The 15,027-nt window shown below is 39.6% G+C and overlaps 1 protein-coding gene across 1 annotated transcript in view; it reads left to right on the plus strand.

Annotated features, from left to right (window-relative positions):
* The first annotated feature begins 2,382 nt into the window (after nucleotides 1–2,382).
* Nucleotides 2,383–15,027, plus strand: part of LOC149151455 (gamma-tubulin complex component 4-like) — a 447,891-nt gene continuing 435,246 nt past the window's right edge. Inside the window, exon 1 of the mRNA XM_089443163.1 lies at nucleotides 2,383–2,735. Coding sequence (XP_089299289.1) covers nucleotides 2,383–2,735 — 353 coding nt within the window. The remainder of the gene's footprint in view (nucleotides 2,736–15,027) is intronic.

Raw genomic sequence — 15,027 nt, forward strand, 5'->3', positions numbered from 1 at the left:
ACTCCCAATCGGTGCCACATAGACATAGCATAATGGAGAATAATGTAGATTATATTATCATTCATATGGCAGGTCAACATTGACACATTTCCAAAGGCAAATATTCCAATCCATATCTAGATCTGAGGTCTTCGGCTTCATCTCCTCCCTTATATAAAAATACAGAAATGGATACTTCCCCTATCTCAATATAGATACAGATGTGGAAAACCTAAATATATGATGAATCGTTGGGTCTTGAGCTACTAACAGTCAAAAGGGCCTTCTTTCAGGCAAAAAAGACGTTTATTAATCTGGATCACCCCAGAATTGGATTGACTAGGAAAAAGAAGGCATTAAGTATAAAATTATATCCTCTTGTGTTGGTGTGGGGTCCAAGCTCAATACATGATTTTATGAAACCATTGAAGCATCTCGTTATCCATCCATTGATCTGGGTACCTCCAATGAATACTACGAAGCAATAGAGCATGAGTTGTTCACTCTTGCTCCCCCAATCATCCAGTTTCTTCACAGGCATGAGCTGTTCACTCTTGCTGATATTGGCTGCCAACAATCTGTCATTTCTCCACTGTGTGGAGGATGGGGAGACTAAAAAAATTGTAGAATTATTTGGAATTAGAGTCAGGCCTTTTGCTGAAGCCCAGTAAGCTCCCATCCATAATTGCAGAATAAAGGACACTAGTCAAATGGCTCTTGGAAAGATAATCCTTCGAATGGACTCCCAATCGGTGCCACATAGACATAGCATAATGGAAAATAATGTAGATTATATTATCATTCATATGGCAAGTCAACACTGACACATTTCCAAAGACAAATATTCCAATCTATATCCAGACCTGAGGTCTTCGGCTTCATATCCTCCCTCATATAAAAATACAGAAATGGATACTTCCCCTATCTCAATAGATACATATGTGGAAAACCTTAATAATGATGAATCGTTGGGTCTTGAGCTACTAACAATCAAAAGGGCCTTCTTTCAGGAAAAAAAGACTTGTATTAATCTGGATCACCCCGGAATTGGATTGACTAGGAAAAAGAAGGGCATCAAGTATAAAAATATATCCTCTTGTGTTGGTGTGGGGTCCAAGCTCAATACATGACCCCAACCAACCATGCCTCTAGTACTAGATAGAGTGTGAATGAAAAATCAAAGCAGAATTTGCAGTCTTAGACCAAGGCTAATATCCACAAGTGCTCTCCAGTCAGCATTTCACTCATCCTGTGCAGACAAATTAGAGAAATGCTCAAACAAAGCATTTTTAGCACCAGCACCATGATTTGATCTATTATGAATTCCTTTAAGACGGACTCAATTTACAAACTAGCTATTAATGTAGTAATGTTATTGTCCAAACAAAGCTGAAAAGCACGGGCAAGAAGGCAACAGCTCTAGCATTACTACAGTTACCAGTAGAGTAAAGTTCAGAAATACAGGCACTAAGACAAACAACTATATAATCAATTTAGTTGTCATCTCAGTAAAGTTTACAGGTGCAGGCATTAAAGATAATTGCAAAATTGAATAGTGCACAACAATCAGGCAGATCATTGTCAATGAAAAACATCACTTGTCTATTGTCATTTAGAATAGCATCACTTGTCTGTTGTCATTTAGAATAGGTGCCAAAGGCAACTGCTGGGAAAAAAAGATGTACAAAGGGGAAAGCACAACAAGTGCACCCTAGAGCATGAGTTGTTCACTCTTGCTCCCCCAATCATCCAGTTTCTTCACAGGCATGAGTTGTTCACTCTTGCTGATTTTGGCTGCCAACAATCTGTCATTTCTCCACTGTGTGGAGGATGGGGAGACTAAAAAAATTGTAGAACTATTTGGGATTAGAGTCAGGCCTTTTGCTGAAGCCCAGTAACTATGAGAAGAGGTTTTTGCATTGGCTCATTCAAAATTTTGAAAATAAACTGTGGTTATGGGAAAACAGATGGCTCTCTTTAGACAGTAGGATGGTCATGATAAAGGTAGTCCTACAAGGTATCATTGTCTACTGGATGCATTTGTTTCATTTTCCAATGTCAATTATTCACAAAATCAACTCCACCATGGCAGATTCCTTATGGGTTGGGTCCGGTTACAAAAATACGCTTCACCTATCTAAACTAGACTCAATTTGCAAGCCCATTGATGGAGGTTGGGGCATCAAACACACTCACACTTTCAATCTGGTACTTCTCATCAAAAATCTATGGACGGCCTTCAAGTGCCTTGGTATTTAGCAAAAAATCATTATTAAAAAATATCTCAATCATGCTACCCTGGAAAACTGGATCCTAGTTGGGGCTCCGGTTAAGAATAATGTGTCTTTCATTTGGAATATCTTGACGAAATCTAAGCCTTGGATACAGGGATATATAATATGGATGGTTAGACGTGGCGACATAATTCGCATTGACCTTGATGCAATCATTGGATTGGCTGGGAATCACATTCTTCCTCCCCCAATCATCCAGTTTCTTCACGGGCATGAGCTGTTCACTCTTGCTGATATTGGCTGCCAACAATCTGTCATTTCCTCCTCTTCCAGTTGGCCACATGCTGAAAATTTGGCTCTTCTGATGGAGCTCAATGTCAAATGGGAAAATTACAGATCTCATCTCTATCATGCAGATATTGCTCTGTCTAAGAGGGCAGATAGGCATTCTTGGGGCGGTCTTTCTCATGGTGGACAAATCTCTACCAAAGAAACATACAAGTACATATACAACATGCAAAGGTAGTGCGCTAGAACTATTTAGCAAAATAAAGGCACCACCTAGTGCTATGGATAATTCAGTTGGTTGAACTACATAAAGTATTTCGAGGTGTGAGTTCAGTTCTCTTTGGTGCATCCAGACTTGACCTGACCAGACTTTATGTGTTCAGTGGCCATCCAGTTCAGCCCTCTACAGTAAATCAGTCTTATCATATCTGGATTCATATTTCCACCTACTACAAAGGTCTAATCAGACCTGTAGCTATTTATGGACACCGTTCAGTCTACTGGCCATCCAGTTCAGCCCTCTATAGTAAATCAGTCTTATCAGTTCTGTTTTGATATTTCCACCCACTAGAAAGGTCTAATCAGACCCGGTCTTATCAGTTCTGTTTTGATATTTCCACCCACTAGAAAGGTCTAATCAGACCTGTATCTATTTATGGACACAAGAAATAAAGAATGAAATGTTTCAGGAAGTTTCTGGGCATCCACCATGGCTCCAGCCACTGTAACTGCTGCAACTATTAATCGCTCTGAGAAGCCATATTCAGATCATTAAGAAGATTTTATATATGATCTTCTGGGTGGAAGTTTTCTTGTAACTTGCTTTTGTTTTGAATGAACGCATGCTGGAGAAAGCAAGTCCGTTCATATGAATGATAGACGCGGGTGGGGTGAGAAATCAGAGACGTGGGGGCTCTTTTGTCCTTCTGATTCAACTTGATTGATGTCCAAATTTACCTCTGAAAACTCAGAGAATGCATGTCCTTGGAATGGTATTTGGTGTATGCAACACACCAGAGAATTGGTTGCCACAATATTCTCTAAATTAGGATTGGAAGGTATCATTTCCTCATCGCTTCACAATCTCTAGTTATTGTGCACTCTGAATCTTATAAAAAAAATTGTCATTGAAAGAATTCCATCATAGTTTGTGTAGCTTAAAGCGCTCCTGGGAATACATGACCTTAGTTTTAGTTCACAGTGGGGTTTTATTTCAAAGGAACTGTCTAATTCTACTCACCTTTAAGGGGCAAAACTTGGAAGTTTGAGAGGGTCCACACTTTGAATGGCCTTAAAGGAAGTATTCCAGCTCCTTTGACTTGCTGAACCCATCTTGATTCTCTGTCATCTTTTTGGCTTGAATCCAACTAGATCGATCTCATCTTTAACCACAGATCTGTAATTTTGGGATAGTGTTTGTGGATTCATTCAACTAGACACCACAATTACATTGGCACCTATGTAAATAACAGATCTGATGTTATATGGGCATGTAGCTTCAAGGACAGCATGGCGTAAAGCCATTGCCGCTTTGAGTCAGTTGGCCTTCCTAAACCTGTGTAGAAGTAGCCTCACCAGCAAGATTTATGAACCCATCATGAGTTAACCTTGACAAATCTATGAGCAAGATTAGATCCAGCAGAAAACAGCAACATAACATAAGCCCTTACAATGAAATGGGTATTTATCCCAAGAGTTTATTCTTGCACATTCTCATGCTTTCAAGGCTTGCATATGTGCTAGAAATCGTAGACAAGTACCCAGACTTGGAAGAAAACTCAAAGTTGCTATGTAGCTACCTAACCTAATTCCAATTCAAGAGGTACAAAACTTAATGAATAATAACGCTCAAAGTGTTATGCTGCTACTGAGCATGCAGGGGTCAGCAAGAAGAGAATTAGGTGAGAGAGAAGATGTTGGAGCAAAATAAAGATCATTGACATTACAAAAAAAGTCATAGGAGTAAGATCTCTTGATTAGAGATCAATGATGGTTGGAGGACATGCGAAATGGTCTTGAACATGACCATCATGGTTTCCCAAATGTGGTGGTTGTGCAAATGCATCTTTCTGGTATGCTAGATCTTGCACAGAAAAATCTAATTCTGTGACTGTCAGTATGCCATGAAGCAACATAAATAGATCTAGACTTTGTAAAAAAAATAAGAAAATTTTACATCCAATGGATCTCCCTTTTCCATGAGGATTGTGACTCCAAGTGAGTTTGAACAAAATCGTAACATAAAATAGTCATAACTTCCTCAATACTTTTCAAAATCACTATTATGATACCAATTCAGAAGTGGCATATAAATTTGGCCTTTGATGGCAGACTTCAATCTAGTTCCTAGGCAAGGAAAAAATTACCTTGCAATATAGGGCTTTGATATGTAAGGAGGGAAAACCTCTTGAGGGCATAACACCTACAATACTACACAAAATCACTATTATGACCCCAATGTGGAAATGGAGCCAAAATTCTGCATCTTGCAGTTTGATTGTAATCAGGCACACTAGTGAAAAAATATGCACGTCACAATTTTTTGATGGTTGAAGGGAGTAGATCTAGTGGAAGTTGAAAAGTAAAAAACCTCAATGAGCCAAGGTATAGAGCCCTTGATTGTAAAAATCCACCAGTGTTAGATCTAGTAGAGGTGTCAGATGGAAACCTTAAGAGGTGACTAGATCTACAGGCTGCAATCATTGTATTACAGCAACAGCTTGTGCACCCCTCTCATCTCATTTTGTAAATAACATAGAAGAGACCTATAGCTTGGAATTTGGATGGATTGAGTGCTTTGTCCTCTTTTGGAATTAGAGTGATGAAGATAGCCTTTATGGTTGGAAAGGCACCTGATATCTGGCAGACATATCCATGACAGTCAATTTGACATCTATTAAAGTGATGGGTCTCATGGGACTGGTGGCGTGTTGTTTCCAGACTAATTAGGAGATGTGTTTGGTGATCATGTGAATGGCAGTGAAGCCGTCCTATTTGAGTTTCACTGCCATTCCTTATTCACGGAGTTTTATGGTCTCCTTATTCCTACCATTGACTCCTCTTGGCAGCTGATTGTGCATGTACCTCCATATGCATGGATTTATGGTGCTTGTTGGAGCATCCTTCGTGATATCCTTTATGTCTGGCAATGGAGTTTCTAATGAAAGCCCTAGAACTTTTCAAACGTAGAGAGTCAACTTGCCTAAGGAATGGTCACCATCTTATCCTTAGGTTCTGACTTATGGATGGGCTTTTAACATAATGTGATGACCTTGCTTCATATGGCAAAATCCTCTTGTAGCAATCTGACCTTGGCTGCTTGGTTATGCTCATGGCAGTGTTAGTTCATTTATGAAATTTGGCATGTGTTGTGGATGGCAATGATATTGCCCATCTCCTTAGAGAGTATACCTGAAAACTTTGAATACCCTCACTACAAGCACAAGGCATCATTCATGTTTTGGAAAATTACTTCCCTGCATATACCATTGTATAAATATCGGTAGTACAAATTCCAAGCACGTTGATAAGCTTTGGAAATCCTTCCATTCACACACACACATTGTTATTGCAATTAAATATTGGCAATATAAATGCAAGGCATCATTGGTAAGCTATGGAAACTCTCCATTCACTCACACACTACTGTTACACCTAAATATCAACAATACACATGCAAGACACCATTGATAAGATGTGGAATTCCTTCCATTCACACGCGCATTGTCATTGTAATTAAATATCAGCAATGTGGGTACAAGACATTATTGACAAGCAATGGATATCTTTCCATTCACACACACATTGTTACTGCAATTAAATATCAGCAATCTAAGTACAAGAAATTGTTGACAAGCAATGGAAATCCTTCCATTCACACACACACACTGTCACTGCAATTAAATATCAGCAATCTAAGTACAAGACATAGTTGACAAACAAAGGAAATTCTTCCATTCACGCACACACTGTCATTGCAATTAAATATCAACGATACACATGCAAGTCATCATTTCTGAGCTAAGGGAATCATCTCATTTCTGTGCATACCTACTGTAATTACTGCTAAATTTGAACTCAAAAGTTTACCATTTAGAGTCTTGAGGGCTGGGAAGTGATGTTTGTCTTTTACTGTAGAATGCGTTGCAGGATTCAGGCTAGAAAGTGGTGTCTGCATCTAACATTGAAAGTCAAAGACCTTTGAATACACTATGATGAGTAATACTTGTCATTTTCCATGTGCTCAGAGGAATACCTCTTTACTATATGTGTAAGGAGCTCAAATATTTGTACAGAAGTTACCTTCACTACTGCATATTTATATCAGAGACACCAATAACAATGCGGCACTTATCAGGAGCAGGGGATACTGCAGGGAATACTGGGAACAAAGGTGTATAGGTCTAGTGTACCTACAATCAATATGTCAGTTGGGACAAGTTTGTGTCATAAACAGACAACTTTCATCGGGATTCCATCAAACCTCCAGATATCATGCCAATGAGCCTTTTAATGCAATAAGTGGACACCATGCAAATGCTATGTATGAGACTTTTGAAGGATCAGAACACCTAGTGGCCTAGTCTTCAGACAACCTAAGGCTTCCCTTCTTCAAGGTACCCTCAACCACAGATCTTGCCTTATATCAATATTACTTAAGGGTAATACTATCCAGGAGATCTGTAGATTTATCTTAGGGTTAAAACAACACAGTTTTAAATTTACCAGTCACACTCATGTTTACAAATTTATATCCATTAGTCTTCTCTACAAATTAGAACCTACACACGCAGAAATGTAACCTTGTAACCATGCATGGACATATTTGGGCATCTCAGTTAATTAAACACTCAGCACAGTGTGGGCATTGGGGCAAGGTTTATGATTCTCCTTTCAACCATTGGCAACCAACAATGCAACTACCACCCCCTAGCTTATGCAACCTATCCCAATGTCCAGACCAGTAATTCCAGAGGTCTTGTCCAAGAACAAACTCTCATTGTGTCCCTAAATGACTTCAGGGAGCGAGTTGTATCTCGCCATAAAACTCAATCAGGATGACAATTTAAAAATTGTTGATTGTGTTGGGTTCTTGACATCAAATTACAGCTAGTGGCACACATTTCATTTGATTCAACTATCGAAAACTATTTTATTTGACAATCTCCTGAACTAGGGTTTTGCTTAATATTGGGCAATGTAAATTTTGCACTAAGGTTGTATTTCTCAGGGAAATAGCCCAGGTGATTATGGGCAGTGTGTTCATGTCGTCCATGGTTGATCACACTTGCAAGAGCATAGAAAATTCAATTTTTCTGTTGAGAAATGGCAACAAGAAATTCCAGATTAAATTTGTCCTTGAATTTAAACTGATAATTAAAATAGAATTCTATTCTCATAGCAACTTGTAAATAGTTAATTAAGTTTAATTGGCTTAATTAACTTAGGAATTTCGAGTTGGAAGTCTTTTGAAAGTCATGTAAGTGTTCTCCCTAAGTTTTAAGGGTCCAGTATGAGTTTAGATTGAGTGGAACTAGATAACTCAGTTTACTGAGTTATAGACAATTAAACTAGTTTCTAACTGTTTGTTGAACTAGTAGAGGATTAGCAGTCAGTTAATGCACTAGTGTATCCACAGGTGCTACTCCAGTTAACTGAAGATTCTCTCATCGAAAACTCATGCATGTTAGTTTTGAGAAAGACCCAGTTGAAACTAGAGTGCAGGGACAGTTTACTATTTGTTGTATAATTTTTTGAGCTGTATAGATCATGCATGCACTCAAGAAGAGGACCTAGATTGGATTGCGCAGTTTTGGTGCACTGGATTCCCATTAATATGGGCTATTCATCCTAGGAATTGCGCAAGGAAATAGGGGCTTGGCAGGCAGTGGAAATTGGCTAAGTGTTGGCTAAGAGCAGGCTTGTGAGGGAGAGAGTTGAGCATACTTGTGCGGAATTGTTCTTGTGAGAACAAGCTTTGTATCTTCACTCATATTTCTGATTAATGCAATACAGATAAGCGGGGTTTTGAGCAGTGGCTTTCCCCATAAAAACTTTTTGTGTTGTGCCATTGATTTATCTTCTTCTTGTGTTATTGTGTTCATCGATCTATTAGCTTCCGCTAGTTGAAAGTAGAAGTAGATTCTTGTCTCTTGTTTTAGCAGATTACTTGAGCTTGTGAATCTACAAAAAAATCTACATTTTCTTCCCAATTTATATTTTATGCCCATGGACCAAAATCTCATTGTGTCCTCGAATGGTTTTAGGAAGGGAGTTGCAACTTGCCATAAAACTCCAACTGAAAATCCAATTGAAAATCCCTCGATTGCAATGGAATAATAACATCAAATTATAGCTAGGGAAACTCCTCTCATCTGATTCCCCTAGATAAAGGAGGTATTATTTGACAATCCGGAAAACTAGGATTTTGCTCAATAAGAGACAATGCAACTTTTTGAATTAATATTCTATTTTTCAAGACAATAACTTGGGCGATTCTAGGTAGTGTGCTCACATGGTACTTGGCTAAACACACTTGTAAGAGCTTACAAAACTCAATCATGTTTCTTAGTTTGGATTATATATCCCTAAACAAAATTTTCATTCTATCCCAATAAGGCTTCAAGAAGCAAGTTGCAACATGCCAGAAAACCCTACACAAGATACCAATAAAAAAACTATCGATTAGCTTGAACTCCTAACATAAAACTACATTTTGGCGCACCCATCTCATCTAATTCCACTAGCTAAGAAATGTTTTATCTGACAATATCCAAAACTATGGTTTTGGTCAGTAATGGACAATGTAATTCTTGCACTAAGGTTCTATTTTTCAAGACAATATGTCGCGACATTGTGGGTAGTGTGCCCACATGGTCTCTAGGCAAACACACTTGTAGGAGCTTACAGAACTCAATTATGCTACTTGGTTTGGATTTTATACCTCCATACCAAATTCTCATTATCTCCTTGAATGATTTTAGGAAGTGAGTTGCAACTTGCAATAAAGTTTAAACTCTAAATGGGACTTCAACCGAAACAATTGTCTATTATGTTGAACTCCTGACATCGAATTATAACTAGTGCCAACCTTCTCATCTAATTCCACCACCTAAAAAGGTTTTTATTTGCAAATCTCCAAAACTAGGGTTTTGCTTAATAAAGGACAATGTAATATATGCATTAAGATTCTATTATTCAAGACAATAAATTTGGTGATTTTGGGTAGCTTTCCCACTTGGTCCCTGGTTGAACGCACTAGCAAAAACTTACAAAACTCAATTATGTCGCTCGATTTATATTTTATGCCCAAGCAACAAATGTCCATTGTCTCCCTGAAGAGCTTTAGGAAGGGATTTGCATCTCGCCATTAAATTGTAACCATGAGTCTCATCGAAAAATCATCGATTTCATTGGATTGTTAACATCGAATTTCATCTACGAGCACCCTCTCATTTGATTCCACTGGCTAAAGAATGTATTATCTTACTATCTCCAAAAACTATGGTTTTTCTCAATAATGGACAATCTAATTTTACAAAAATGTTCTATTGGGACCCCAAGCTGCATTTCATGGAGTTGGCACACTTGAGACAAATGGGCAGCATAGAGGCTTACATATCGTAGTTCCAGAGTCTAGCTGTAATGGTGTCGTACATCTCTCAAGCTCAGTTGATTATGTTGTTTGTAGAGGGGTTATCAGATCCCTTGTGTGGATGGATGAGGGCCTACAAGCCCACAACATTGATGGACATCATTTCCAAGACCCGAGACATGATTGATGCAATTCCCAATACCAAGGCCCCTATACCCACTGTGCCCGTGGCTCCTTAGGGGAGCAAATATACTCATCATCCTTAGAGGGAGATTGGGTGTGGTCAAGTTGGATGACGAGACTTGGAGGGACCTATGGAGGAGGAAGTTGTGTTTCACGTTCCAAGATCTGTGGGTACCAGGGCACAAGTGCACCAAGGGCAAGGCCCATTACATCAAGGTGTACTCAGATGGTGAGTAGGAGGATGAGGCTGAGCAAGAGATAGACAATGGCGACGGAGGACCACAGTTTGCAGGAGGAGAACCACCGCCGCCACCACCACCTCGGTGAGGAGGGCTAATTGTTCCCACCAGGGGAGTTCTTGCTTCACTTCAGGAAGTTCCAAAGTACTTGACACTACGGAACAGGGGCACAGTGCAGGGGCAGTGTGTGTTAGTATTAGTGGACAGTGGGGCTACCCATAATTTTATTGATTCCTAGATGGTGGACCAGAGAGGCATACATATAGAGGCATTTGAGGGGTCTTTGATATTGGTACCAGGAGACCGAACTATGCGGTGCATGAGATATGTCCCTAGTCTAACTTTGATTATGGGGAACTATTCCATGACTAACCATTTCTTTGTGGTTGATGTTCCAAACACTAATGTGGTGATGGGTGTCCAATGGTTATATTCATTGGGGTGGGTCACTACCGATTGGAGGAAACTGGAGATGGAGTTCATGGGCCCAAATGGGAAGTTGGTAGTGTTGAGGGGTATGCACTCCTACCCACCATAGTCAATATACGTCCATCGGATGGAAGCAGACATGTGGCGTGGTGGTATAGAGTGAGCGGTGGTGCTCATGATTTCAGAGGCAAGAACTTAGGCATGACTGGTTCATCCAGACATCTTTGTGTTGTTGGAGAGACATCAAACAGTTTTTTGGGAGATCTGTCCAGGAAGGCCTCCTGATCGAGGGTTTGAGCACACCATTGAGTTGGAAGAGGGTGTACATACAATTATCACTACTCTGTATCAACGCCTTGAGGCCTGCAAGGACGATATTGAGAGGTCCATCTAGAAGCTATTGGTGTTAGGGCATATCAGGCCTAGTACTAGCCCTTTTGCTTCATCAGCGGTGCTAGTGAAGAAAAAGGATGGGACCCTTCGCATGTGCATCGACTACTAGGCGCTAAATAGAAGACTTTGAAGAACCAGTACCCCATGCCCCGTATAGATCAACTGATGTATGAGCTTAGAGGAGCCAAGTACTTCTCTAAGGTAGACTTGCGCACAAGGTACCATCAAATTCGAGTGTGTTAGCAGGACATTCTGAAGAAAGCATTCAGGTGCCACAAGGGGCACTTTAAGTTCTTGGTGATGCCCTTCAAACTCACCAATGCCCCAACCACATTTTAGTATTGCATGAACCATGTGTTCTGCAAGCACTTGTGCAGTTTTGTTTTGGTGTTCTTCAATGACATGCTTATCTACAACATGACATGGGAGGAGCACCTACAACACTTGGAATAGGTCTTAAGCATCCTGGAGGAGCAACAATTTTATGCCAGGACATCCAAGTGTGAATTTGGGATAACCAAGATGTTGTACCTAAGGTATGTGATAGGAGAGGACGGAGTTAGAGTCCACCAGGAGAAGATTCCCGCCATCCTTGATTGGCCCACACCAAGTAATGTGACGGAGGTGAGGGGATTACTGGGCATATGCACATATTACAAGCGCTTCGTGAGGGGGTTTTCTCAGTTGGTCGCACCCCTTATAGACCTCATGAAGAAGGGGGCACTCAGTTGGTCAGACACAGTGCAAGAGGCCTTTGAGCACCTCAAGATGGTCATGAGTACTTTCCCAGTCTTTGCGTTACCGAATTTTTCCCAACCCTTTATACTGGAGTGTGACACATCAGGTGAGGGCATTGGGGCAGTGTTGATGCAGAGTGGTCATCCCATACCTTATGAGAGTAGGAATCTTCGGGACTATGAACGGTTGTACTACATCAACACTCCCTCTTAGCTAGGGAGGTATTCATAATGACTATCCAGATTTTCTCTGTTAAAATCTTTCTTTAAGAATAAGGTTACACACTTCATAATACCATTATCCTATGGTACTATAACATAATTATGATCGAGATTCACCATCAAACAACTAGTCTCCATACATAGTCTAGGTGAAACTCCAAAGGCCTCGTCTTAGGCCTAATACCAAACAAGCTCACTGTAGAAAGATTTGAGCATGATACTGGGAGGAACTTGCTCATCAAAGTTGCCTCCAAAAATTTCTTCAACCAAGTTCACAATGATAATTACTCTTTCTTCACAGCCATGATTCCAACCCAACAGACATGCTTCTCCAAGACTCTAGGTGTTATCTAGGCTCTTGTTGAGACACCAATCCAAAAGACATGTTGATCTATAGGTCTAGGTACCATCTAGGTGATTACCAAGGCATTAAACCAACACATATTATTTCACGGATCTAGATACCATCCAGGCTACTGCCAAGTTATCGACCCAACATTTTTCAGGGATCTAGGTACCATCTAGGCTACTGCAAAGGTACATACCCAACATCTTTCAAGGATCTAGGTACCATCTAGGCTATTGCCAAGGTACCAACCCAACATCTTATAGGGATCTAGGTACCATCTAGGCTACTGCTAAGGTACCAACCCTATGTACCATCATACAGCCTATTCAACCTAAGGTACCACAACTTTATGTACCATCATACAGGCTACCTAGCCTAAGGTACAACAACTAGTCACCATGATCTGATCGGTGCCTCAACCACATCGTATACAAACTAGTATAGGTTTTCCATCACCAAGGTCAAAACTCCAAGAACATTTGTGTTCCAAGTTCCAACTACATAGGGTTGGCCAAACCCTAGAGCATATTTAACTCCTCACACCACAGGGTCAAAACCCTAACAAATCCTCACATCACAGGGTTGACATTATCTTGGCCAAAGGTCTCAAAAGGCTCACTCAACAAGTAAACGAGCTTGATAGAGGCACTCACTCTTATAGAGTGGTTGTTCCAATCATAGAAAGGTACGTACTCTTCTGAGTAACTAGGCCTTAAAGACCATACTTTCTAAATTAGGAGAATGTATGATTTCAACAATAGTCTGGGCCAAACTTCTACCCCTATTGTTATCTCATTAATGCTCCCTCTTTCTGAGAGAACTTACCTTAATGTGTCCAAGCTTGTCCCTGAAGTACATGTACTTCATCCAGGACAAAGGCTTGTCAAAGGCCCATCACAGCTTTAGCCATTAAATATAATTTAAAAATAATACTTAAATACATAAGAATTAAACTACTCCCTCTGAATCAAAGCTTCTTTTAAATTCATAGTTCTTTCTGGATTCAAAGCTCCTTCTACATTCACAACCCTTTCAAGATTCAAAGCTCCCTTTGAATCCAGGACTTGTCAGAAACTTCTTCCAACCTTAGACAACCTTCAACATGTTCTTGCAATCCTCTCTAGGAGGTCACGAAAGAATAGTTACAATCAAGCAATGAAAATAAAACGAGACTAGATTACTAGAGAAATCAATAATATTAAAGGAAGAGAGATAGAGTACGTATCTTTTATGATGAGTAACAACTCCCTCTTGATCTTATATTTTCGCAGTTATCCAATAGATCAACATTCTTGCTCTAGACATCATTATCATGACCTAGGGTTTCTTCTTTTAGCGGGAGCATCTCATCCTAGGGTTTTGTCCAAAACCCTAGGCATTCTCTTATCAAGCCTTTCTAAATTTGCAAACCCTATAAATCAAAAAGTCAAAACCCTAAATGTACTTTTACACAAGGGATAGATTACTCTATGGTTTTGTCCAAAAACCCTAGAAAATACACCAAACCTCAAATTCAAAGCAGATCAATACTCCAAGTCAAGACTTCAGATTACTTCAAATCAAGACTCCAGATCATCCTTGGCTCTTTCAAAAATTCTTAGCAACTTTGGATCATGAAAATGTCTTAGGCCAAACCTCACAGAAGAACCTCAGATTCACTCCATCTTAGGGTGCACTTCGAACTCCATCTCACGATCATTTTGTAGACAATGTTCTAGTAAACAGAACTTCGAGATTCATCCAAGGAACTTGGATCTTCATTTTGGATCTCATTATTGTCTTTAGGTCATCATATTGGTCTTAGATTACTATGCTTGGATTATACTTACAGAATGTGGAGCATACTTGTGGAACACAGAACTTGGAGCAAACTCTTTGACATGACTGGAATATGTTATAGATTGTTTCAAATTTCGGCCAAGTTTGGGAGCTTGAACTTGCACCTGGTTAAAAATGATCATAAGCCTAACTTTGTAGAAAAATCATAAGCCAAATTTAATCGATGCCATAGTAGATTGAGCATAGTTCCATCTCGGTGTGCGCAGTTTACATGATCTGTCAACTTGAAAAGTAATGAAGATATATAGAGCGTAAATAAGGTAGAAGATGCATACTCTTGTTATCATTACTCACATGGTTGTTTCAAGAGATACTAGTTTATTTCCTTCGACACCAATCTTGTTCATAGAAATAGGTATACTACTTGCTGAAATGTAAATGGAGACTGCAGTTGATAATTCTCTGTAAACTCTTGGTCTAGATGAAAGGAGATCCCGAGTACTAAATCCTTTTTTTAGTAAGCTGCAAGTTATCCATATGTCAGTTGGATTCTTGTTAACCTTCAACAAAGGTTCAAATTAAAGAATTGAGCATATTTTGA

The sequence above is a fragment of the Pinus tabuliformis genome, chromosome 9 (genome assembly GCF_031772625.1).
Source record: "Pinus tabuliformis cultivar Carrire ecotype Pingquan chromosome 9, CPIR1, whole genome shotgun sequence".
Classification (NCBI taxonomy): Eukaryota; Viridiplantae; Streptophyta; class Pinopsida; order Pinales; family Pinaceae; genus Pinus; species Pinus tabuliformis.